At 47.5% G+C, this 22,736-nt stretch overlaps 3 protein-coding genes across 3 annotated transcripts; 2 read left to right on the top strand and 1 right to left on the bottom strand.

The window, feature by feature from the left end:
* Nucleotides 1–173: 173 nt before the first annotated feature.
* On the bottom strand, nt 174–1,918 carry LOC311201086 (mast cell protease 1A-like; the record flags this gene model as incomplete). Its single annotated transcript, XM_084275392.1, has 4 exons — nt 174–353; nt 850–1,104; nt 1,221–1,362; nt 1,686–1,918. The coding sequence occupies 4 exons, from the start codon at nt 1,916–1,918 to the stop codon at nt 174–176; spliced, it is 810 nt and encodes a 269-aa protein (XP_084131518.1).
* Nucleotides 1,919–11,628: 9,710 nt separating this feature from the next.
* On the top strand, nt 11,629–13,757 carry LOC311201085 (mast cell protease 1A-like; the record flags this gene model as incomplete). The annotated part of the gene is made up of 5 exons (XM_084275391.1): nt 11,629–11,686; nt 12,112–12,265; nt 12,589–12,730; nt 12,834–13,091; nt 13,578–13,757. 5 exons carry the CDS (start codon nt 11,629–11,631, stop codon nt 13,755–13,757), a joined length of 792 nt encoding a protein of 263 aa, XP_084131517.1.
* Nucleotides 13,758–19,433: 5,676 nt separating this feature from the next.
* Nucleotides 19,434–21,569, top strand: LOC311201084 (mast cell protease 1A-like; the record flags this gene model as incomplete). Its single annotated transcript, XM_084275390.1, has 5 exons — nt 19,434–19,491; nt 19,899–20,052; nt 20,377–20,518; nt 20,635–20,892; nt 21,390–21,569. 5 exons carry the CDS (start codon nt 19,434–19,436, stop codon nt 21,567–21,569), a joined length of 792 nt encoding a protein of 263 aa, XP_084131516.1.
* Between the last annotated feature and the right edge of the window lie 1,167 nt (nt 21,570–22,736).

Here is a 22,736-nt window from a genome sequence, read left to right as displayed (position 1 = left end):
AAACTCTTTGTGCGCTTGGGACCTGTGTTTTTGCCTTGCCTTGGAGACATTCCTCAGTGCAGAAGCCTGTGCAGAAGCAGTGAGAGCCTCTGTGACTCCATTTCAGCTACCCCTGGAAGCCTCTGAACATCAGTGGGTGTTTGATGCACTGGGGAAATGGGGCATTGAGCATTTTAGTCAGAGGAGGGAGAGTCAGGCAGATCTTGGAGTGCAAACTTCCTCAGCTGTGCACGTATCCAGGGTTTAAAATAGGAGATTCTGGTAAATACTTTAGGGAATGTGAATGTTTTGCGCCCATAAGAAACAATGCCATGAGCACGCCTGTTGCAGACTAATGGGCCACCAGAATCACCCTGTGAAGGAAAAGGAGTGGGAGGTGTCAGAGGTGTCAGAGCACAGTTCCCCCTGCCCTAAGGAAGAGACTGGCCCTTTAAGCCCCTCCAGGTGAAGGACCTCCTCTTTTGTTCATCTCCTGCCAGGCCCAGCTCTGCAGGAATGGTTGCTGCCTTACTACTCCTCTAAGCTCATCGGTGAAGGAGTTCAGGCCTGGAGACACCTGCACACGTGGGCATATACAAGCCATTCCACTGTGCCAGGAGGACAGGACAAAGCATTCACATGAGACCTGCAGCCTGCTGGAGCCATGGAAAAAGGCACACACTGCAGGACACTTTAGGAGCTACACCCAGGTTCAGGGAGCATGTCAGCTTCAGAGCTCCTGAGAAGAGCCTCAGCACACCATCCTGAAGAAGCTAGTTCATTTTAATCCTCTTTGTCCTCCACCTGAGTATCTACCTGACTGTCTAGCCACAACCTTATCCCAAGCTTGCAGACCAAAATAACACTTACACGTAAAGTTGATTTTCTGAGATGCTCATCACCAATGCAGATCATAGAATCCTTCACATAGCTCCTTAAAGCGTTTTCACAAACTTTTTCATCTTGCACCTTGAGGTCCACCTCCATCAGCACACTGCTTCCTTTCCCTAGTGGTGATGTTCGGCCCCAGCCAGCCACTGTGCACACAGTTCCGGGTTTCACAGACACTTTATTGGGCAAGTTGATATACCTGATTGAATTAGTCAGCTGGGCCTTTGGATCCAGCTGCCAAGCAGAGAGAACTCATGGTTAAAGCAAGAAAAGGAATGGGAACAAGTTCCTGATGTTGGGGATGTGATCAGGGACAATCTGTTGGAAAGCAAGGATGTGTGTGGACATACCTTCAGCAGCACGATGTCATTGGGTCTGGAGCCGCTTGAATACTTTGGATGGGTGACCCAATGACGAACACGGAATTTCTGCTGGCTCTGCTCATTTTTATGTATGTTGTGGGCTCCAAGGATCACTGTGACATTCACTTTCCTGCCAGAAAACACCAACATTCCACAGCTACACTGATCAGAGCCACACAGCCCGCAGGGCAGGTGGCTTGAGGGAGGTCTTGGTGGGATATGTCTCCCCAGAGATTAGATCTCAGAAAGCTGCCCTCTGTAGCCTGGGATCCTTCCACAATTCAGTTGAGGGTCCCTTACCCCACACTGACATAGCTCTGAGATTTCCTATCCTGAAGACAAAAGGGAATGAAGGAATGGGAGACACACCAGCCTCTCTTCTCCAACAGAAGCTCTGAACTGTCTCTCTGTGAGACCTGAAAATCCCCATCTGCAAGAAAGTTGGGGCCTTACCCTTTTCCAGTCACACAGTGAGCTGCTGAGAGCACTGCATCTGAGCGAATCAGAAATCCTCCACAGTGAGAAGTATTTGTGGCATTTTTAATTTTTAAAAAAGCCATGTAGGGCCTGGAGTGAGGCTTGGCTTCCCGTCCTCCAAAGATCCTTCCTAGAGGAGAGATGAGAAGTGTTAACAGCACATATGCCACTACTGGCAAGTTTGGAGCTGCATGAGGATAGAGGGTCATCCTCTAGCATGCATCATATGCCAAAGATGTCAAAAAGTCTCCTTCCTTGGGCTGTCTAAGGCATTGCTTATGCACAATGGAGAGGAAAAGAAGCAAGACGTCCTGGGGATGACTGTCCACACTTGACTCTCGATGTCTGAAATGCTGTCAAAGGGCACTGCAGTGGTACCTGTAATGTGTCACTGTTTGCAGGCAGAGTCTGAGCTGAGAGATACGAGTAGAGCAGAAAGAAAGAAGATATGACAAAAAGCAGCAAGGCAAGTGCCAGACAGATGTCCTGCTCAGGGCTCCTTTCTGCCCTTCCATGTCCCTGTGTAAATCCTTTCTCTCTGTACTCACCAGCCCCAGCCCCTGGGAGAAGGAGAAAAGCACTGGCAAGCAGAAGGAGAAGCAGCATCTTCCACCACTGCCCTGAAGAGCCAAAACAGTGGTGATGGCCAGGCAGGAGACAGGTATGGAATGGCCATCTATATATACAAAGTTTGGAGATGAAACAGGAAACCTCAGCCTGCTATCAGCTTACATCATTTGCTGCTTCTTTTCTTACAAAACCTAAGCTGTGGTTTGGTGATGGGCTCATGTCACAGTCTCTTGGTTTTGTGACTACCTCCCTCAGTATTTGGAGATCTAGACCTGTTCAGAGTACCCAGAGTGTCCATTCACTGCTGCAGCCAGGTAGCAGGGAGAAGAGTGGGATATCTCCAGTTGAATCTTGTGGAGTCCATTGGCAATAGCCTCCTTGGGTCATAGATATGGGTTAGGTATGTTTGGGGTTTGTTAATGTGTTGTTTTTTCCCCGTCTCCTGGTAGGAACAGCAAGAACTTAACAGGGCAGAGTTCTGGTTTTTATTAGTGGAGTTGCCTGCCATCAGAGGTGCCCTTAGGATATCAGAAATCACCTCTCATGGTAGCTAAGGCTCAGGACCTGTGTAATAACCTCCAGGGATAGATGGAGCATCCACCACCTCTCTGGGCAGCCTGTTCCAGCACCTTACCACTCTCCCTGTAAAGAACTGAAACCATCATGAACCATCATGAACCTCCGCTGACTTCTGGGACCAGTCAATGGACTGAGCCTTTCTTCCCCACCTTGACAGGTTGAGATTTGAACCCTTTGCTATCCTGGGAAAGTTAAAAATCTCTAGTGTTATTTATATTGCTCTATTGCTCAAATAATTCTGTGTCGTTTTGCACTGCCTTAGCTTGCTATGTTAGTTGCACCTGCTTTTGTAGACAGTGGATCATCACTGGCAATCCAAGGAATTGGCACTCTGTAATCCCAATAAACAGCAACATTCATTAATATAGCCACAGTAGTTCCCAACTGAATGTGAGCCACTTCCTAGAGACTGGCCATGACAGTTCATCAAACATGACTAGACTGAAAGGTGCTTGCACTGCTTGTGAATTCACAGTATGGATAGCTCAGTAGTGAATGTTACTGGACTCATAGCACAGAATTGGCAGTCAGACTCATGGCCACCCAAACCCCTCTCATGTCCAAGGACAAGCTGGAACTAAGGAGGTTTCTTTCCTACTGAATGAAAGGGTTAAATGGGAGCTGTGATAAGAGTAGTGTTGCTTAATAGTGGCTGAGACGTTTGACCAACCATTCTACAAACTAATGGAAGCATAGGGTCTTGCATTGTTTATTGCTTAAACTAACTGAAGCACAGGGTCCTGCATTGTCTTGATAAAGATTAGCACCAGAAAGTTGCTTTGCAAGCCAGCATGAACTGACCCTGTGGTTTGGAGAAGAGCAAAGAAATGACTGAGCCTGTGCAGGAACAAAAGGTTACTAGTGGTGACCTACCTGGCCTGACCTCTTCTGTGCTAGATTGAAAGAGTGGTCCTTGGGGTGAAGTCTCCCTAAATCCATGTGGAGATGTTTTCTAAAAAAAGGAATTAGTGGTGAAATTAGAAAGGTGAAACTCAGCCTGCAGGCAGGATGAAGTGTAAGGGAGCCATGACCAGAGTGATCTGAGGTGGAAAGTTATTTAGCTGCTTTTGGCATGGTCACAAAGTGACCGTGTCTGTAGGGAACTAGAGGTCATTCCACCAGACTGTCACAAGACACTAGTCTTCCATGACAGTCCCATGACTACGTCTGTTCTAACGCTGGGGGACTATCCAGACTATCATACCAACATTTTCCAAGTTTGTGTTCTATAAATACTGGAGAGTTTTCCTCTGGAAATGTGTTTGTGAGTGAGCAAGTCTTCAGGGTTTGGGGCCTATAAAGCACTAGACTGAGGTGTGGATGAGTAATTGCCTTCTGGGTCATGCCCATTCAAACCAAGGGGCTCCCAAATTAAGTGGGAGGATGGAAGTGTGTGGATAAGCTGGGTTGTGTTGAAGTTTATCTAAGGGTCCTGATGTGGCTTCAGGTTGATACTAGAAACCCACCTGACTTCCTCTTGGATGCTGTGATGCTTCTGTTTCTGAAAGGCTGGGTAACTGTTTTGCAGAGGCAGTTGGAAATACTTGCTGGCTTGACTGAATGAAGGGGTTAAAAGGGAGCTGTGATAAGAGTAGTGTTGCTTAATAGTTGCTGGGATGTTTGACCAACCATTCTACACACTAATGGAAGCATAGGGTCTTGCATTGTTTATTGCTTAAACTAACTGAAGCACAGGGTCCTGCATTGTCTTGATAAAGATTAGCACCAGAAAGTTGCTTTGCAAGCCAGCACGAACTGACCCTATGGTTTGGATAAGAGCCAAGAGACGACTGATCCTGTGCAGGAACAAAAGGTTACTAGTGGGTGACTAAGAGGAGCCATCAGCCTTCATCCTGACCACCAAGGACCACCACAAGGAGGCAATGTGCAAGCGCAATGGAGAGGAACTTATGGAAACGAGTTCTTGGCACTAATTTTAATAGGAAGCAGGGATTGGTCATGCATATGTATAGGCACTTTCAAAAATCTAATGCATATGTAACACTTGATTGTCTCAGTTTAGGCAGTGAGTTGCTGCCTGGCATGCACGACTTTGGTGGGGTTACACACCTCCCCTCCTCTCCCCCACACTCCCTGTGCTGCCCAGCGCTGAATAAACATCAGTGTTTGGTCCCCCTACTTTGCAGTCTTACAGATTGTGCAGTCTGCCAGTTTAATACAATAGGACCTACCGGAAACTCACAGCCTTGAGCACTAGTGAAATAAATGCTGGTTTTCCTTCAGAAGTCACTGATGACTCCAGGCTCGTGCAGGTGAACAGGGCAACAGGAGGTCACTTAGCCCTAGCTGGTGCAAAAAAGCAAGGTCAGCTATAAGGACAAAATGCTTGTGTTCTTTTTTGAGTAAGCTGTTGAGAACAGGTATATGCCTGGAAGCAGTAAGAAGTGGCTGCTTCCTGAGTGAAAGGGAGTCAATAGATAGCAAGGAAGGCAGAAGAACTAGCTTGGTCAAAATGGGCGAGTCCTGTATGTAGGCTGAACATTTTTATGAACCTATTTATTTTTTAATGCTTAGAAATTATCTTTATATCTCATCCTCCCACCATTTTATGCTGTGAAGAGCCTGGTTCCATCTTCCTGTGGGATTCTTGCAGGTACAGAAAAGCTGGTGTTTGGACCCCCAAGCACTGCTATTTTGCCTACGCCAGTTCAGTTCCCTTGACCTCTCCTTAGTGTACATCTGTGTGGTATTCCACATGTTACAGGACTCCAGGTAGAGTATGACCCCTTAAGCAGCACCACTAGTCTCTCAGCCTCATCATCCAATTTTTTACTCACCATTTAACATCCCAACCTAGACAGAAGGATATCCTGGCAGACAATGTCAAAAGCCTTACTGATGTCAAGGTAAAAGTCACTCGCTGCTCCCTCCCATCCTTAATGCCATAAGTGGCAATGGAATCACACTGCTCAGTCCACTGTGTGGCGCTTGGTCACTGTAAAGTGGCTGTGAATGTGTTCCAACTACCTTTCCTCTTCTTCATTTACCCTAACGTGCTTTGTGAGAGCAGTTGCTCCATGATTCTTGCAGACTTCTTAGAAAACATCTGCTTCTCCAGCTTTCACCTTTCACTTTTCCATTCTTTCAGAGCCTGTATGCACGGCATCTAATCTGGGCGAGACTGCTTCCTGGAAGATCTTCAACCACACAGTTTCTGTCCCACTGAGAGAAAAATCAGAAAACCGCAAATATTTTGCTTTCTGAGATGTAGATTATCAACAAAGCACAGGCCCAAACCAAGGAGACACACCACCAAGCTGTAGAACTAAATGTAGTAAACACTCAAGCAAAACCACAGCCTTCTTCAATATTCTAATGTTCCCAGCAAAGTGCTGATGTTCTCAGTAATTCCTCTCTTGGTTGGTAACTCAAACACCATGAACATAAGAGACTTTGTCTTTAATTTTGGACCTTGCAGGTTGAAATATCACCTGAGAGACCCATTTGCATCCATGTGTGTGTGTTTCTGCTTGAATGGGTATTCCACAGGAAGCTATCAGGGTCCCTCCAAGTAGGCACCTCTTGAACTCCAGGGTTATGTCTGGGATAATTCCCAAACCAATGGCTGCCTCAGTACCTAATACCTGGGTAACAGGTCCCTTGCCCTATACATGCTGCAGGCTGCCAGTTCCTGGCACATCAGTCACACAGGCCATCGTTACTCAAGGTCTCACTGTCTGTTGTCACTCAGACAGGACTCAGGGCAGCTTCAGAATGCACAAGGTATGCAGCAAGAGCAGAGACAGAGACTTCCTCCCCTGGTTGTGATCAGAAAGGAAAGTCTCACTCAATATGCCCACAAGTAGAAAGCCAGTGAGTAGCTTTGGCAGAGGCTGCAGTGAGAGACTGAGCAAAGCTAGGAATAGGACTCCAGGTCCTACTGCCTTTGGGCGAGTTCCTCTTCCTGGCTTTTCACACACTTTGTTATACTATCAAAGCTGCAGCACGCTGCCTGGAAGCATGGAAACCCTATGGGTTTCTCTGTACTTGTGAACTGTCCAGGCCTCTGCCTTCCAAGGGACTGCAAGGGATCTTGCTCCCTACTTGGCCAGAGGGCAGACCTCCAGACATGCCCACAGAAAGCCCCTCACCAAAACACTGAATGCAAACTTCAAATGTGCAGAGCTACAGCAATATCTTCTCTGAAGATAATCACATTAGGGCACAAGCTCTCAACTCCCATTCCCTCTAAAATGTGAGAGCTCAGCCAGGTGTCCTCCCTGGTTTCCTTGCAACGGGAAGCAACTTGAACTGTTAGGATTGGGGGTACGTGGATGAGAGGTAAGGGTCCATCCACTGAGTGTCTGTGTTTGGCTTTGGGCTTTGCCCAAGAAGCAGGAGACACTGTCTTTCAACAGCAACCCAACTGATGACTAAGCTGAGAAGCCAGCTCTGACCTGGAGTGTATGTCACCTGATTTTGTCTTTGATTTATGGCCCTGTGCAGGCTGAGGGACTTTACTGTCTGCAGGAAGATGGGACTTAGTATTGGATGCCAGGAGCAGCATTTTGGGATTGCACAAAAGATACTATGTGATGTTTAAAACAAGGGTCAAGGGTGGGGAAGGGGAGGGACCAAGGTGGCCTGAGGAGAAACTTGAGACTTCTTAGAAAATTTCTGTTTCTCTACCTTTCACCTTCCAGCTTTTCATTCTTCCAAAGCCTGTATGCACGGCATCTAATCAGGGTGACTCTTGCTTCCTGGAAGTTTTTCAACTACACAGTTTCTGTCCCACTGAGAGATAAAGCAGAAAACTGGAGACATTTTGCTTTCTGACATGTATGAACTTACCAGCCAAGCTGAAGCACAGTGAGGACCCTGAATTTCTGGAAAGCAGCTTCCACCTCTTCAGGGAGTTAGTCTATAGGGCCCCTGGAAACAGCCCTTAAGGGCAAAGGAGCAGAACAGAGCTGGCAGCTCTTTAAAGATGCTTTCAACACAATGCAAGATCTCTTGATGCCCAGGTGTAAGATATCGGGCAGGAAAGGCAAGAGTTCATCATGGCTGAATTGAGACCTGCTGGTCAAAGGCAAGATGAAACTACACTGACAGTAGAAGCAGGGACAGGTGTCCTGGGAAAAGCATGGGATTTTTGTGTGGTTGTGCAGGAACATGGTCAGGAAGACAAAGGTGTGGCTGCAGCTGAACTTGGCAAGGGATGCCAAGAAAAACAAGGGCTTCTACAGTTATGTGAGCTAGAAGAGGAAGGTTAAAGAATGCATACAGCCCCTGCAACTCCAATGAGTGACAACTGGTAACACCGGACAAGGAAGATGCTGAGGTTCTGAGTAACTTTTGTCTCAGTTCACTGGCAACATCTTTTCTCGCAGCTCTCAAGTTGGTTGCCCACATTTAAGTGGATGGCCTACTGTAAGTGGAGATAAGGTTTGTGACCATCTGATGAACTTGAACATAGTCAGTTCCATGGGACCTGATGAGATGTATCCCAGAGTCCTGAGGGCATTGACTGCTGTAGTTTCCGAAACATTCTCCATGATATTTGAAAAGTCCTGGCAGTCAGGTGAAGTCCCTTGAGGCTGGAAGAAAGGAAATATTAAACCCATTTTAAAAAAGGGTGGAAAGGAGGACCCTGGGAACTGTCAGCCTCAGCTCTGTGCCTGGCAATATCATGAAACAGATCCTCCTGGAAGCTCTGCTGAGGAACATGGAGGGCAGGGAGGCAATTTGAGACAGCCAGCATGGTTCAGGACAACCTCTGTTATCCATACAGGATAGGAAATGATGTGCTTGAAAGAAGCACTGAGAAAAAGGATTTCTGGGTGCTAGTGAATGAGAAGCTGGATATGAGCCACTAATGTGCATCTGCAGGTGTCCTGGTTCTGGTCAGGCCAGTATCAACCTACTCAGGCAGCCAGCACAGGGGAGCTGAGTTAGTCCAGGTGAGCTGAGTTAGCCCAGGGTGTTTTCCACACCACCTGACATCACTTCCTCATAAAAGGGGCTGATTGGGTGGGTCCAGAGTAGCCTGAGTGTGGCTGGGGTGTGGGTTGGGCCTCATGGGGGACAGCACTCTGAGATGTATGAGATTATCAGCAGAGCACAGGCCCAAACCAAGGAGGTATTTTGAGACAACTGGCTTCGCCAGTTCTTGGCACGACAGCCACACTGGGTTCTGTGTGGCATTTTCCCCACTCTGCTTGTTGCTAATCAGACAAAATACACTTTTTAATGACATGGTAGAAATACCTTCTTTTTAAGATATTCCTCTGTGACTCTTTCTGTGCCTTTATATTTTTAGTTGGTGGAAGAAAGGGAGGAAGGAAGGAAGAACTGTAATTAAAAGCAAATGTCACAAAAATAAAATTTTGGCATTTTTCTTATGGATTAAGAAATATCTGATAGAAGAAAAAATAACTTCACCTACTGTACCGAGGGCACTGACCTCACCAGACTTTAGAAACCACCAGTGAAGAGAGATTCCTGTGATCTTATCAACTACACTCTTTTGGTTCCAATGGGAAACCATCCCAGATACAGACAGATGAAGTAAATTTAGTTCAGGATAGGCTGCTTGGGGCAGGTTAGGAGACACCCAGCTGTGATCAGAGCCTGTATGAATTCTCCCTTATATTGTTTACAAACCTTTCTTACTCAATACACAGCAAATCCTACAGCAAATCCTAAAGTACACTTTACTTTGAATGGCATGCTGATTCTGATCAGCAGTCTTTACTCCTTGCAGCTAAAAGGAGTGTTGTGTGCCTGTGTTTTCACCTGAAACACTGAACAGTTTCATACGCCTGGTGAGCTCCCGACTCAGGACTCTGCCAAGGCCGTGCTGAGAAACCCTTCTGCAGATCAATGCCATGCATGCCAGTCATGCTAGGAACCTGTAACAGCCTAGTGTTCAAACAAGGACCCAACTCTCAAAATAACACTCCAAAACATCTTTCTGTCCAGTTGCTTACTGCCCTGCAGCTGAGATCATACCTGCCACCTCTGTCACCTTGAGCCAAGCCAGAATGCTGGTTCCAAAGAGACAGAAGGTGCTCACATGTCATTTAATCTCCTTTTCATTTACTGGTTGAAACACTGTCTTTTGCAGCACAGATTAAAGGGTATTGCTGCAGAAACAAATGCTAAATAAAGCTGAAACACTGACTTCCTCCGACTCCTTATCTAAATCTCACTTGAGTAGCTTGAAATAATGCAGATAATATCTGTGATTAAAACCCTAACCCTAACCCTACCCTCAGGCAGATCAAAACTTCCTCCCAGCGTCATCTGCAAACTTACTGAGGGACCACTCAATCCCTTCATCCAGGTCATTGATAAAGATGCTGAACAAAACTGGACCCAGGACTGAGCCCTGGGGGATGCCACTTGTGACTGGCCTCCAGCTGGATTTTGTTCCATTTAACTTAGGGCCTAGCCATCCTGCCAGTTTTTAACCCAGCAGAGGCTCCACCTGTCCAGGCCAGTGGCAGCCAGTTTCTCAATCAGAATGCTGTGAGAAACCGTGTCAAAGGCTTTCCTGAAGTCCAGGTAGACACATCCACAGCCTTCCCCACATCCATTAAGTGGGTCACCTTGTCCCAGAAGGTGGTCAGATTAGTTTGACAGGACTGACCTTTTGTAAACCCATGTTGACTAGGCCTGATCCCCTGGCCATCACGCATGTGCAGCATGATAGCACCCAGGATGACCCTCTCCACGATACAACATTCTACTGCAAGGTAGAAAACACATACAGTTGAAAATCAACATTGCATTCCATCTCTCAAGTGCAATACAACCACCAGTGGAGTGTGAAAACTGTGGAAATAGCAGAGAATGCTGAAAGGAAGAGGTTGATGTGTAATACATGAGACAATGACATTGGCTGTCTGGGTGAACCTTGCAGTCCAGTGCTGGAGGAGGGAGGAGCAGAAGCAAGTCTGGAGCATCAAGAATATGTGGTCTGTCAGTTCCCACAGTGCTGTGGCAGAAGCACGTCTCCTTCTCTTATCATGGCCTTGGTGTTAAAAGTAGTCATTCTAAAAACCATTACAGAGGAAGAGTTTCATGAGAAAATGAGAAAAGACTGTGCTCATCAGGCAAAGCAGATGGCCAGGCAAGTGCACTGATGAGCCAGATGCCTGTTTATGCGTGACAAGTCCAAATAGCCACTCACCCCTTTCCCACACACATCTCTCCTCAGGTCACCTTGGTCCTTCCCCACCTTTGACTCTCGTTTTAAACATCACATAGTGTCTTTTGTGCAATCCCAAAATGCTGCTCCTGGAATCCCATACACCGATGAGCCAGAAAGTGAGGTGTTGTCTGAAATGTCTCCTTGGATTGGGCCTGTTAAGCTCTCGCTGTTCCTACCAGGGGACAGGGAAAAAAAACAAAACACTGAAAAGCCCCAAACAACCCCAACCCATATCTAGGACCCAAGGAGGATCTTGGCAAGGGAATCCATGAGATACGCATTTGACTGGAGATACCCCACTCCTCTCCCTGCTATCTGGCTGTAGCAGTGGATGGGCACTCTGGGCATTCTGAAAAAGTAGAGATCTCCAAATTTTGAGAGAGATGGTGACAAAACCAAGAGACTGTGACATGAATCCATCATCAAACCACATCTTGGGATTTAGATGAAAAAAGGCAACGCATGACACAAGCTGATAGTAGGCTGAGGTTTCCCGTTTCGTCTCCAAACATTGTATATATAGATGGCCATTCTAGTACCTGTCTCCTGCCTGGCCATCACCACTGTTTTGGCTCTTCAGGGCAGTGGTGGAAGATGCTTCTTCTCCTTCTGCTTGCAAGTGCTTTTCTCCTTCTCCCAGGGGCTGGGGCTGGTGAGTACAGAGAGAAAGGATTTAGACAGGGACATGGAAGTGCAGAAAGGAGCTCTGAGCAGGACATCTGTCTGGCACTTGCCTTGCTGCTTTTTGTCATATCTTCTTTCTTTCTGCTCTACTCGTATCTCTCAGCTCAGACTCTGCCTGCAAACAGTGACACATTACAGGTACCACTGCAGTGCCCTTTGACAGCATTTCAGACATCGAGAGTCAAGTGTGGACAGTCATCCCCAGGACGTCTTGCTTCTTTTCCTCTCCATTGTGCATAAGCAATGCCTTAGACAGCCCAAGTCATAAGGAGACTTTTTGGCATCTTTGGCATATGATGCATGCTAGAGGATGACCCTCTATCCTCATGCAGCTCCAAACTTGCCAGGAAGTAGTGGTGTATGTGCTGTTAACACTTCTCATCTCTCTTCCAGGAAGGATCATTGGCGGATGGGAAGCCAAGCCTCACTCCAGGCCCTACATGGCTTATTTAAAAATTACAAATGCATCACATGTTTTTCAGTGTGGAGGATTCCTGATTCGCCCAGATGCAGTGCTCTCAGCAGCTCACTGTGTGACTGGAAAAGGGTAAGGCCCCAACTTTCTTGCAGATGGGGATTTTCAGGTCTCACAGAGAGAGGGTTCAGAGCTCCTGTTGGAGAAGAGAGGCTGGTGTGTCTCCCATTCCTTCATTCCCTTATGTCTTCAGGATGGGAAATCTCAGAGCTATGTCAGTGTGGGGTAAGGGACCCTCAACTGAATTGTGGAAGGATCCCAGGCTACAGAGGGCAGCTTTCTGAGATCTAATCTCTGGGGAGACATATCCCACCAAGACCTCCCTCAAGCCACCTGCCCTGTGGGCTGTGAGGCTGTGATCAGTGTAGCTGTGGAATGTTGGTGTTTTCTGGCAGGAGAGTGAGTGTCACAGTGACCCTTGGAGCCCACAACGTAAACCAATATGAGCCGAGCCAGCAGAAATTCCAAGTTCATCACTTGGTCATCCATCCAAAGTATTCAAAAGGCACCAGTGCTAATGATATCATGCTGCTGAAGGTATGTCCCCACACATCCTTGCTTTCCAACTGATTTTCCCTGTCACGTCCGCAACATCATGTTTATTTTCTTGCTTTAACCATGAGTTCTCTCTGCTTGGCAGCTGGATCCAAAGGCCAAGCTGACTAATTCAGTCAGTTATATCAGCTTGCCCCAAAAAAAGCATCTGCAACCAGGAACCGTGTGCCTAGTGGCTGGCTGGGGCCGAACATCAACAACAGCACATGATACCAGTAGTGTGCTGAGGGAGGTGAACCTCAAGGTGCAACATGAAAAAGTTTGTGAAGACGTTTTCATAAACTTTTTGAAGGATTCTATGATCTGCATTGGGGATGAGCATCGCAAAAAATCATCTTTCAGTGTAAGTGTTATTTTGGTCTGCAAGCTTGGGATAAGGTTGGGGCTAGACAGTCAGGTAGATACTCAGGTGGAGGACAAAGAGGATTAAAATGAACTAGCTTCTTCAGGATGGTGTGCTGAGGCTCTTCTCAGGAGCTCTGAAGCTGACATGCTCCCTGAACCTGGGTGTAGCTCCCAAAGTGTCCTGCAGTGTGTGCCTTTTTCCATGGCTCCAGCAGGCTGCAGGTCTCATGTGAATGCTTTGTCCTGTCCTCCTGGCACAGTGGAATGGCCCACGTGTGCAGGTGTCTCCAGGCCTGAATTCCTTCACAGATGAGCTTAGAGGAGTAGTAAGGCAGCAACCATTCCTGCAGAGCTGGGCCTGGCAGGAGATGAACAAAAGAGGAGGTCCCTCACCTGGAGGGACTTAAAGGGCCAGTCTCTTCCTTAGGGCAGGGGGAACTGTGCTCTGACACCTCTGACACCTCCCACTCCTTTTCCTTCACAGGGTGATTCTGGTGGCCCATTAGTCTGCAACGGGCAGGCTCATGGCATTGTTTCCTATGGTCCTGCAAATTCCATTTTTCCTAACGTGTTTACCAGAGTCTCCTATTTTGAACCCTGGATACATGCAGAGCTGAGGAAGTTTGCACTCCAAGACCTACCTGACTTTCCCTACTGTGACTAAAATGCTCAATGCCCCATTTCCCCAGTGCATCAAACACCCACTGATGTTCAGAGGCTTCCAGGGGTAGCTGAAATGGAGTCACAGAGGCTCTCACTGCTTCTGCACAGGCTTCTGCACTGAGGAATGTCTCCAAGGCAAGGCAAAAACACAGGTCCCAAGCACACACACACAGTTTCATATTATTCTCTCCTCCCTCTGCTGCCCCACAGAGCTGCCTCCTGCTCTGCTTTCTGTCCAGCAATAAAAGCATGTTCAAACTTGCTTGTGAGTGCTGCCTTCTTGGGAACTGGGTTGAATGCATCAGGGTGAGAATGAGGAGGTGACACTCGGTGGGATAGGTTGATCAAGATGGTGGGTGGGGCATGCACTATAGATCTCAATGCTTACTGGCTGGAAAGGCTGCCCATTCTCTCCCTCTGCCTCTTCCAGTTAAGCCAGCAAGTATTTCCAACCACCTCTGCAAAACAGTTACCCAGCCTTTCAGAAACAGAAGCACCACAGCATCCAAGAGGAAGTCAGGTGGGTTTCTAGTATCAACCTGAAGCCATATAAGGACCCTTAGACAAACTTCAACCCAACCCATCCTATCCACACACCTTTGCTTCTATCCTCCCACTTGATCCTTAGATGAAGCATTTGCTTGCTAGCCACAAAATGTCTGGGTGCTGAAATGGGGACATTTTCTCATATTGGATCATCTGCACAGAAAATGCCTAGTCCAGGAGGTGCTCTGCCCAGCTGCTGGAGGTATCGAAATGTCTTTGTTATATTGGAGGACCCCAGACTGGATGCACTATTCCATAGTCTGTCTAACCAGTGCTGGGTGAAAGGGAAGAAACACCTCCATAGCCTGATGGCTCTGCTCCTCATGATACAGCTCAGTACAGTGTTAGTTTTTCAAGCCCAAGAATCACAAACAGAAGCTTTGAGCAGAAATCAGTTTTACTGATATCAGTGCTTCCAAAGAGGGAAAGTGAGGACAAACTTCTCCTCCAGAGTTAGCTAACAAAGCCCTCTGGGTCCTGCTCCCACTTTTTCAGCTGGTAAACGTTGTTTCCCTGATCCTCAGGTGACTTTAAAATTCTTTTAGAAAAGTAACTATTTAAATTGCACATTGGTTTATGAACTAGGACATGACTATCTCTGTTCACTCTCCCTATCCTCCTGTGGTACAAAGGTACACCGTTCTCTTTTCCTCCACTTGCTTTCACTTCTGAAAGGTCTTGCTTTTAGCCCAGTGCAGATTAATTTTGTACCCAAACAGCCCCTGTGAAAATTAGGTCAGCATCTATGTTTTGGGAATCATGTGTAGAAGTTGTGGTGGTTTGACCCTGGCTGGAGACCAGACGCCTACCAAAGTCGTTCTATCCCTCCCTTTTTCAGCTGGACAGGGCAGAAAATGTACATTGAGAGGCTCAGGAGTCAAGATAAGGACAGGGAAAGATCCTTCTGCAACTAGTGTCAGGGGCAAAACACACAGCATAGAATAAAGGAAAGAAAACTCTCTAATTTAATACACTACTACTACACAGACAGTGAGACCAGAGTGGGATAATAAGTGCAACCAGATCTTAAAACACCTCCCTGTCGTGTGTGTGTGTGGTGTGTGTCTACCTTTCTTTGCAGACTCAACTCATGATTTCTCAATTCATGATTTCTCTCCCTCCTCCCCACATTGTGGTACAGGCAGGGGCAGGGACTGTGGGAATGGGGGTTTCAGTCAGTTCCTCACAAGTTGTTTTCCTCCTTAGCCAGCCTGGGGGGACATTCCTTACACTGTTCCCCTGCTCCAGGGTGGGGTTCCACCCACAGCAGACAGTCCTCCATGAACTTCTCCAGCATAAGTCTTCAGCTCCTCACCAACTGCCGCAGCGTGGATCCCTTCCATGGGGTGCCAACCTTCAGGCCCAGGCTGCTCCAGCTTGGACTCCCCATGGAGTCACAGTTTCTCCCAGAAAACCTGCTCTGGTGTTGGTTGGTCTCTCCACGGCCTGCAGGTTTTGTTGCCATGTGCTTGCTTCAACGCCAGCTTCCCACGAGGTCACAGTGTCCTTCAGGTGTCTCCACCACTCTAGCATGGTGTCCTTACGGCCTGTAGATGGGATCTCCGCTCCTCCTTATCACCCATGAGCTGCAGGGGGTCACTCACTCCTCCACGGTTTTCTCCATGGGCTGCTGTGGAATCTGGCACCTGGAGCACCTCATCCCTTCCACCTCCTTCTTCACTGACCTTGGTGTCTGCAGTTTCCTACATCTTCTCACTCCCTTCAATGATGGCAAAAAGTAGCTGCTAGAGGTTTCTTTCTTCTTAAATGTGATTCAGAGTCTTGGCCTTGGGCCAGACACGACTTCAACCTTGCGCTGTCTGGTGTATCTTCTGTTGGGCCAACAGAAAGCTTCTAGCTGGTTCTTGCAGAAGCCACCCCTGCAAGCCCCCTCTCCTCCACCAGAACCCAGTCACGCAACGCTACAACAGAAATCAAAGTCTATACGGCAGCCAGGGAAGATCCAACATGCAGTGAAACTGTTCTAAAACATCTCTGATACTACTCACTGGGAGGAGGGGAAAAAAAAGTTCTGTTAACCCTTTAAAGAACTGTACACATAGATTCCAGTCCTGTTTAATATCTTCATTGACTACCTTGATGAGGGAATAGCATCCACCCTCAGCAAGTACGCCGATGATACAAACCTGGGAGGAGTGGCTGACACACAGGATGCTGCGCTGCCATCCAGAGAGACCTGGGCAGGCTGGAGAGCTGGGCAGGGAGAAACCAGATGAGGTTCAACAAAAGCAAGTGTAGAGTGTTGCACCTGGGAAGGAATAACTGCTGGAATCAGTACAGGCTGGGGGTGACCTGCTGGAGCGGAGCGCTATGGAGAAGGACCTGGGGGTTCTGGTGGGTGACAGGGTGGCCATGAGCCAGCAGTGTGCCCTGGGGGCTGAGAGAGACAATGGGATCCTGGGGGCATCAGGAGGAGTGTGGCCAGCAGGTCACAGGAGGGGATCCTCCCCCTCCACTCTGCCCTGGTCAGGCCCCACCTGGAGTGTTGTGTCCAGTTCTGGGCTCCCTGGGATAAAACAGACAGGGATCTCCTGGAGAGAGTCCAGAGGAGGCTATGGAGATGATGAAGGACCTGGAGCATCTCACCTATGAGGAAAGGCTGAGTGAGCTGGGGCTGTTCAGCCTGGAGAGAAGAAGACTAAGGGGGGACATTCTTAATGTTTATAAATACCTTAAGTATGGGATGCAGGGGGAAATGGGCAGCCCCTTTTCAATGTCTGTGGGGACAGGACAAGGGGCAATGGCTGCAAGTTGGAGCACAGGAAGTTCCACACCAACATGGGGAAGAACTTTTCCCCAGTGAGGGTGAGGGAGCCCTGGGACAGGCTGCCCAGGGGGTGTGGAGTCTCCATCTCTGGAGATATTACAGCCCCGTCTGGACGCCGCCCTGTGCAATATGAGCTGGGGAGCTGCTTTGGCAGGGGGTTGGACCTGATGATCTCTCGAGGTCCCTTCCAACCCCTGTGATCTCTTGAGTCGATCTCTCTTGCAGTCAGCTGAGATGAAAAGACACTTTAAGGATGGAATTCCTCTGAATTTTCCAGACCTCCTTCGGGTTCTGAAATTAAACCTTAAAATCTGTATCTCCCTGTTGTAAAGAAGAATGCCCTCCTACAGTTACTTCAGCCTGACTGTTGATAACCTATCCAATATTGATGTTTTAATGTTAAATCAGATCTTTACTTAAAAGCATAGAAATCATCTATGAAAATGTCATTTAATATTATGAGAAACAAATCACCATGATTGTCTCTGCTTATTACTTAAAGGGTTAGACTAGATGACCTTTAAAGATCTCTTCAATGCAAACTGTTCTATGATGCTGTGTGCTTGGTCTCAGGCTACTGCTCATGATTTAACTTCCCTGGATTTAATGTCTTAAAACCCTGAAAAAAGAAACCCATAGCAGGTTAGAAATATGCTATTTTTAAGATATTCATTCCTCCATGACTGTTTGTGTGCTTTTGGATTTTTAGATGGTGTGTAAAATCCTGACCACCACTGACTTTTGAAGGATGCTCTGCTCCTCACGTGAAGGCAGACATTTATGCACCTGAGAGGTGTTTATTTCCCCCCACTGGTGCAGCAAACATATGTGGTCTGTCGTTTCCCACAGAGCTGTGGCAGAAGCACATTTTCTGCTCTTCTCATGGGCTTCGTGCTAAAAGTAGTCATTCTAAAAACCATTAGAGAGGAAGAGTTTCATGAGAAGACAAGAAAAGACTGTGCTCATCAGGCAAAGCACACGGGGAGACAACTGCATCGAGGAGCCAGATGCCTGTTTATACATGACCAGCACAATTAGCCACTCAAACTCCCTTTCCCACACACATTTCTCCTCAGGTCACCTTGGTCCTTCCTCTTCCCCACCTTTGACCCTTGTTTTAAACATCATATAGTATCTTTTGTGTAATCACAAACTGCTGCTCCTGGCATCCCATACTAAGTCCAATCTTCCTGCAGACTTAGCTTTCACATTTTAGAGGGAATGGGAGTTGAGAGCTTGTGCCCTAATGTGATTATCTTCAGAGAAGATATTGCTGCAGCTCTGCACATTTGAAGTTTGCATTCAGTGTTTTGGTGAGGGGCTTTCTGTGGGCATGTCTGGAGGTCTGCCCTCTGGCCAAGTAGGGAGCAAGATCCCTTGCAGTCCCTTGGAAGTCAGAGGCCTGGAAAGGCAGTAGGACCTGGAGTCCTATTCCTAGCTTTGCTCAGTCTCTCACCGCAGCCTCTGCCAAAGCTACTCACTGATTTTCTACTTGTGGGCATATTGAGTGAGACTTTCCTTTCTGATCATAACCAGGGGAAGACGTCTCTGTCTGTACTGCAGTTCTCTAAAGCTGCCCTGTCCTCAGTCAGTTCTAATGACCACTTGCATTTCAAGTCATTTGCAGCAGGGAATGATGTGCCTGGATTCACCTTGATGAAGTTCATTCTTTTAAAATCCATTAACCTCTGCTTCCAGGAAGCAGAGTCACCCAGATTAGATGCTGTGCATGCAGGCTCTGGAAAAATGGAAAGCTGAAAGGTGAAAGCTGGAGAAGCAGATGTTTTCTAAGAAGTCTGGAAAAATCATGGAGCAACTGCTCTCACAAAGCACATGAAGGTAAATGAGGAAGAAGAACGGGGTTGGAACAATCCCTGTATATTGACCAAGTGCCAGACAGTGGACTGAGCAGTGTGATTCCATTGCCACTTATGGCATTAAGGGTGGGATGGAGTAGTGAGTGTCTTTTACCTTGACTTCAGTAAGGTTTTTGACATTGTCTGCCAGGACATTCTTCTGCCTAGGTTGGGATGTTACGATCTGAGTGGAGAACTGGGCTGGATGATGAGACTGAGAGACCAGTGGTGCTGCTTAGGAGGTCATACAAGTCCAGATCTCCAAATTTTGAGGGAGGTAGTCACAAAACCAAGAGACTGTGACATGACTCTGTCACCAAACCACAACATAGGGTTTGTAAGAAAAGAAGCAGTAAATGATGTGAGATGATAGCAGGCTGAGGTTTCCTGTTTCATCTCCAAACTTTGTATATATAGGTGGCCATTCCGTACCTGTCTCCTGCCTGGCCATCACCACTGTTTTGGCTCTTCAGGGCAGTGGTGGAAGATGCTGCTTCTCCTTCTGCTTGCAAGTGCTTTTCTCCTTCTCCCAGGGGCTGGGGCTGGTGAGTACAGAGAGATGGAATTTAGAAAAGGACATGGATGGGGAGAAATCGGTTTGGCACTTGCCGTGCTGCTTTTTGTCATATCTTCTTTCTTTCTGCTCTACTCGTATCTCTCAGCTCAGACTCTGCCTGCAAACAGTGACACATTACAGGTACCACTGCAGTGCCCTTTGACAGCATTTCAGTCATCAAGAGTCAAGTGTGGACAGTCATCCCCAGGACGTCTTGCTTGTTTTCCTCTCCATTGTGCATAAGCAATGCCTTAGACAGCCCAAGTCATAAGGAGACTTTTTGGCATCTTTGGCATATGATGCATGCTACAGGATGACCCTCTATCCTCATGCAGCTCCAAACTTGCCAGGAAGTAGTGGCATATATGCTGTTAACACTTCTCATCTCTCCTTCAGGAAGGATCATTGGCGGATGGGAAGCCAAGCCTCACTCCAGGCCCTACATGGCTTATTTAATAATTAAAAGTGCCTCAAAAGCTTTTCACTGTGGAGGATTCCTGATTCGCCCAGATGCAGTGCTCTCAGCAGCTCACTGTGTGACTGGAAAAGGGTAAGGCCCCAACTTTCTTGCAGATGGGGATTTTCAGGTCTCACAGAGAGAGGGTTCAGAGCTCCTGTTGGAGAAGAGAGGCTGGTGTGTCTCCCATTCCTTCATTTCCTTATGTCTTCAGGATAGGAAATCTCAGAGCTGTGTCAGTGTGGGGTAAGGGACCCTCAACTGAATTGTGGAAGGATCCCAGGCTACAGAGGGCAGCTTTCTGAGATCTAATCTCTGGGGACACATATCCCACCAAGACCTCCCTCAAGCCACCTGCCCTGCGGGCTGTGTGGCTCTGATCAGTGTAGCTGTGGAATGTTGGTGTTTTTCCGGCAGGAAAGTGAATGTCACAGTGATCCTTGGAGCTCACGACATAAGCGAAAATGAGCCGAGCCAGCAGAAATTCCGTGTTCATCATTGGGTCATCCATCCAAAGTATTCAAGCGGCTCCGAACCCAATGACATCGTGCTGCTAAAGGTATGTCCACACACATCCTTGCTTTCCAACAGGTTGTCCCTGATCACATCCCCAACATCATGAACTTGTTCCCATTTCTTTTCTTGCTTTAACCATGAGTTCTCTCTGCTTGGCAGCTGGATCCAAAGGCCAAGCTGACTAATTCAGTCAGGTGTATCAACTTGCCCAAAAAAAAGCGTCTGGAACCAGGAACCGTGTGCCAAGTGGCTGGCTGGGGCCGAACATCAACAACAGCACCTGATACCAGTAGTGTGCTGATGGAAGTGGACCTCAAGGTGCAACGTGAAAACATTTGTGACGATGCTTTCAACAACTATCAGAAGGATTCTATGATCTGCACTGGGGATAAGAATGGCAAAAAATCATCTTGCCATGTAAGTGTTATTTTGGTCTGCAAGCTTGGGATAAGGTTGTGGCTAGACAGTCAGGTAGATACTCAGGTGGAGGACAAAGAGGATTAAAATGAACTAGCTTCTTCAGGATGGTGTGCTGAGGCTCTTCTCAGGAGCTCTGAAGCTGACATGCTCCCTGAACCTGGGTGTAGCTCCCAAAGTGTCCTGCAGTGTGTGCCTTTTTCCATGGCTCCAGCAGGCTGCAGGTCTCATGTGAATGTTTTGTCCTGTCCTCCTGGCACAGTGGAATGGCTGGTATATGCCCACGTGTGCAGGTGTCTCCCAGACCTGAATTCTTTCACAGATGAGCTTAGAGGAGTAGTAAGGCAGCAACCATTCCTGCAGAGCTGGGCCTGGCAGGAGATGAACAAAAGAGGAGGTCCTTCACCTGGAGGGGCTTAAAGGGTCAGTCTCTTCCTTAGGGCAGGGGGAACTGTGCTCTGACACCTCTGACACCTCCCACTCCTTTTCCTTCACAGGGTGATTCTGGTGGCCCATTAGTCTGCAACGGGCAGGCTCATGGCATTGTTTCTTATGGTGATGAAGATTGCATTTTCCCTGAAGTATATACCAGAGTCTCCTATTTTGAACCCTGGATACGTGCAGAGCTGAGGAAGTTTGCAATCCAAGACCTACCTGACTCTCCCTCCTCTGACTAAAATGCTCAATGCCCCATTTCCCCAGTGCATCAAACACCCACTGATGTTCAGAGGCTTCCAGGGGTAGCTGAAATGGAGTCACAGAGGCTCTCACTGCTTCTGCACAGGCTTCTGCACTGAGGAATGTCTCCAAGGCAAGGCAAAAACACAGGTCCCAAGCACACACAGAGTTTCATATTATTCTCTCCTCCCTCTGCTGCCCCACAGATCTGCCTCCTGCTCTGCTTTCTGTTCACCAATAAAAGCATGTTCAAACTTGCTTGTGAGTGCTGCCTTCTTGGGAACTGGGTTAAACGCATCAGGGTGAGAATGAGGAGGTGACGCTCGGTGGGATAGGTTGATCAAGATGGTGGGTGTGGCATGCACTATAGATCTCAATGCTTACTGGCTGGAAATGCTGCCCATTCTCTCCCTCTGCCTCTTCCAGTTAAGCCAGCAAGTATTTCCAACCACCTCTGCAAAACAGTTACCCAGCCTTTCAGAAACAGAAGCACCACAGCATCCAAGAGGAAGTCAGGTGGGTTTCTAGTATCAGGACCCTTAGACAAACTTCAACCCAACCCATCCTATCCACACACCTTTGCTTCTGTCCTCCCACTTGATCCTTAGATGAAGCATTTGCTTGGTAGCCACAAAATGCCTGGGTGCTGAAATGGGGACATTTTCTCTTATTGGATCATCTGCACAAAATATGCCTAGTCCAGGAGGTGCTCTGCCCAGCTGCTGGAGGTATAGAAAGGAAAAAGCAGTGGCTAACCCTGACCGCTTGTGGGAGGGAGAATTGCCTTTCTTATTGGCTGGAACTGGGTGGAACGCCTCATCTTGAAAGTTAGGCAGCTCAGTTCAGTGTAGCAGTTGCAGATGGTGACCTGATACTTACATGATTTTGTGACCTTTCATGTACAGGATGCCAAACAAAGAAAGCTCTTCTGTTTTAATTCCCTTAGCTGCTGTTAATAACCAAATATATGATTTATAATCCCAAGGAACAGACATGCAATTAACGTTTCTGACCAGAAATACGAGGCAAATTTATTTTAGTACACTGAAGGCAGCAGACATCTAGGTGGACAATTCACAGGTGATTTTTTCACTATGCTGGGACCGGGGAGTGGCATTCTAAGGTGCATCCATACATGGGGCCACTTCACAGAATCACTAGGTTGG

Source organism: Gallinula chloropus (assembly GCF_964237585.1).
Source record: "Gallinula chloropus genome assembly, chromosome: 26".
Lineage (NCBI taxonomy): Eukaryota > Metazoa > Chordata > Aves > Gruiformes > Rallidae > Gallinula > Gallinula chloropus.
Note: the sequence above shows the minus strand (reverse complement) of the source record. Positions and strands in the feature narration are given on the sequence as shown.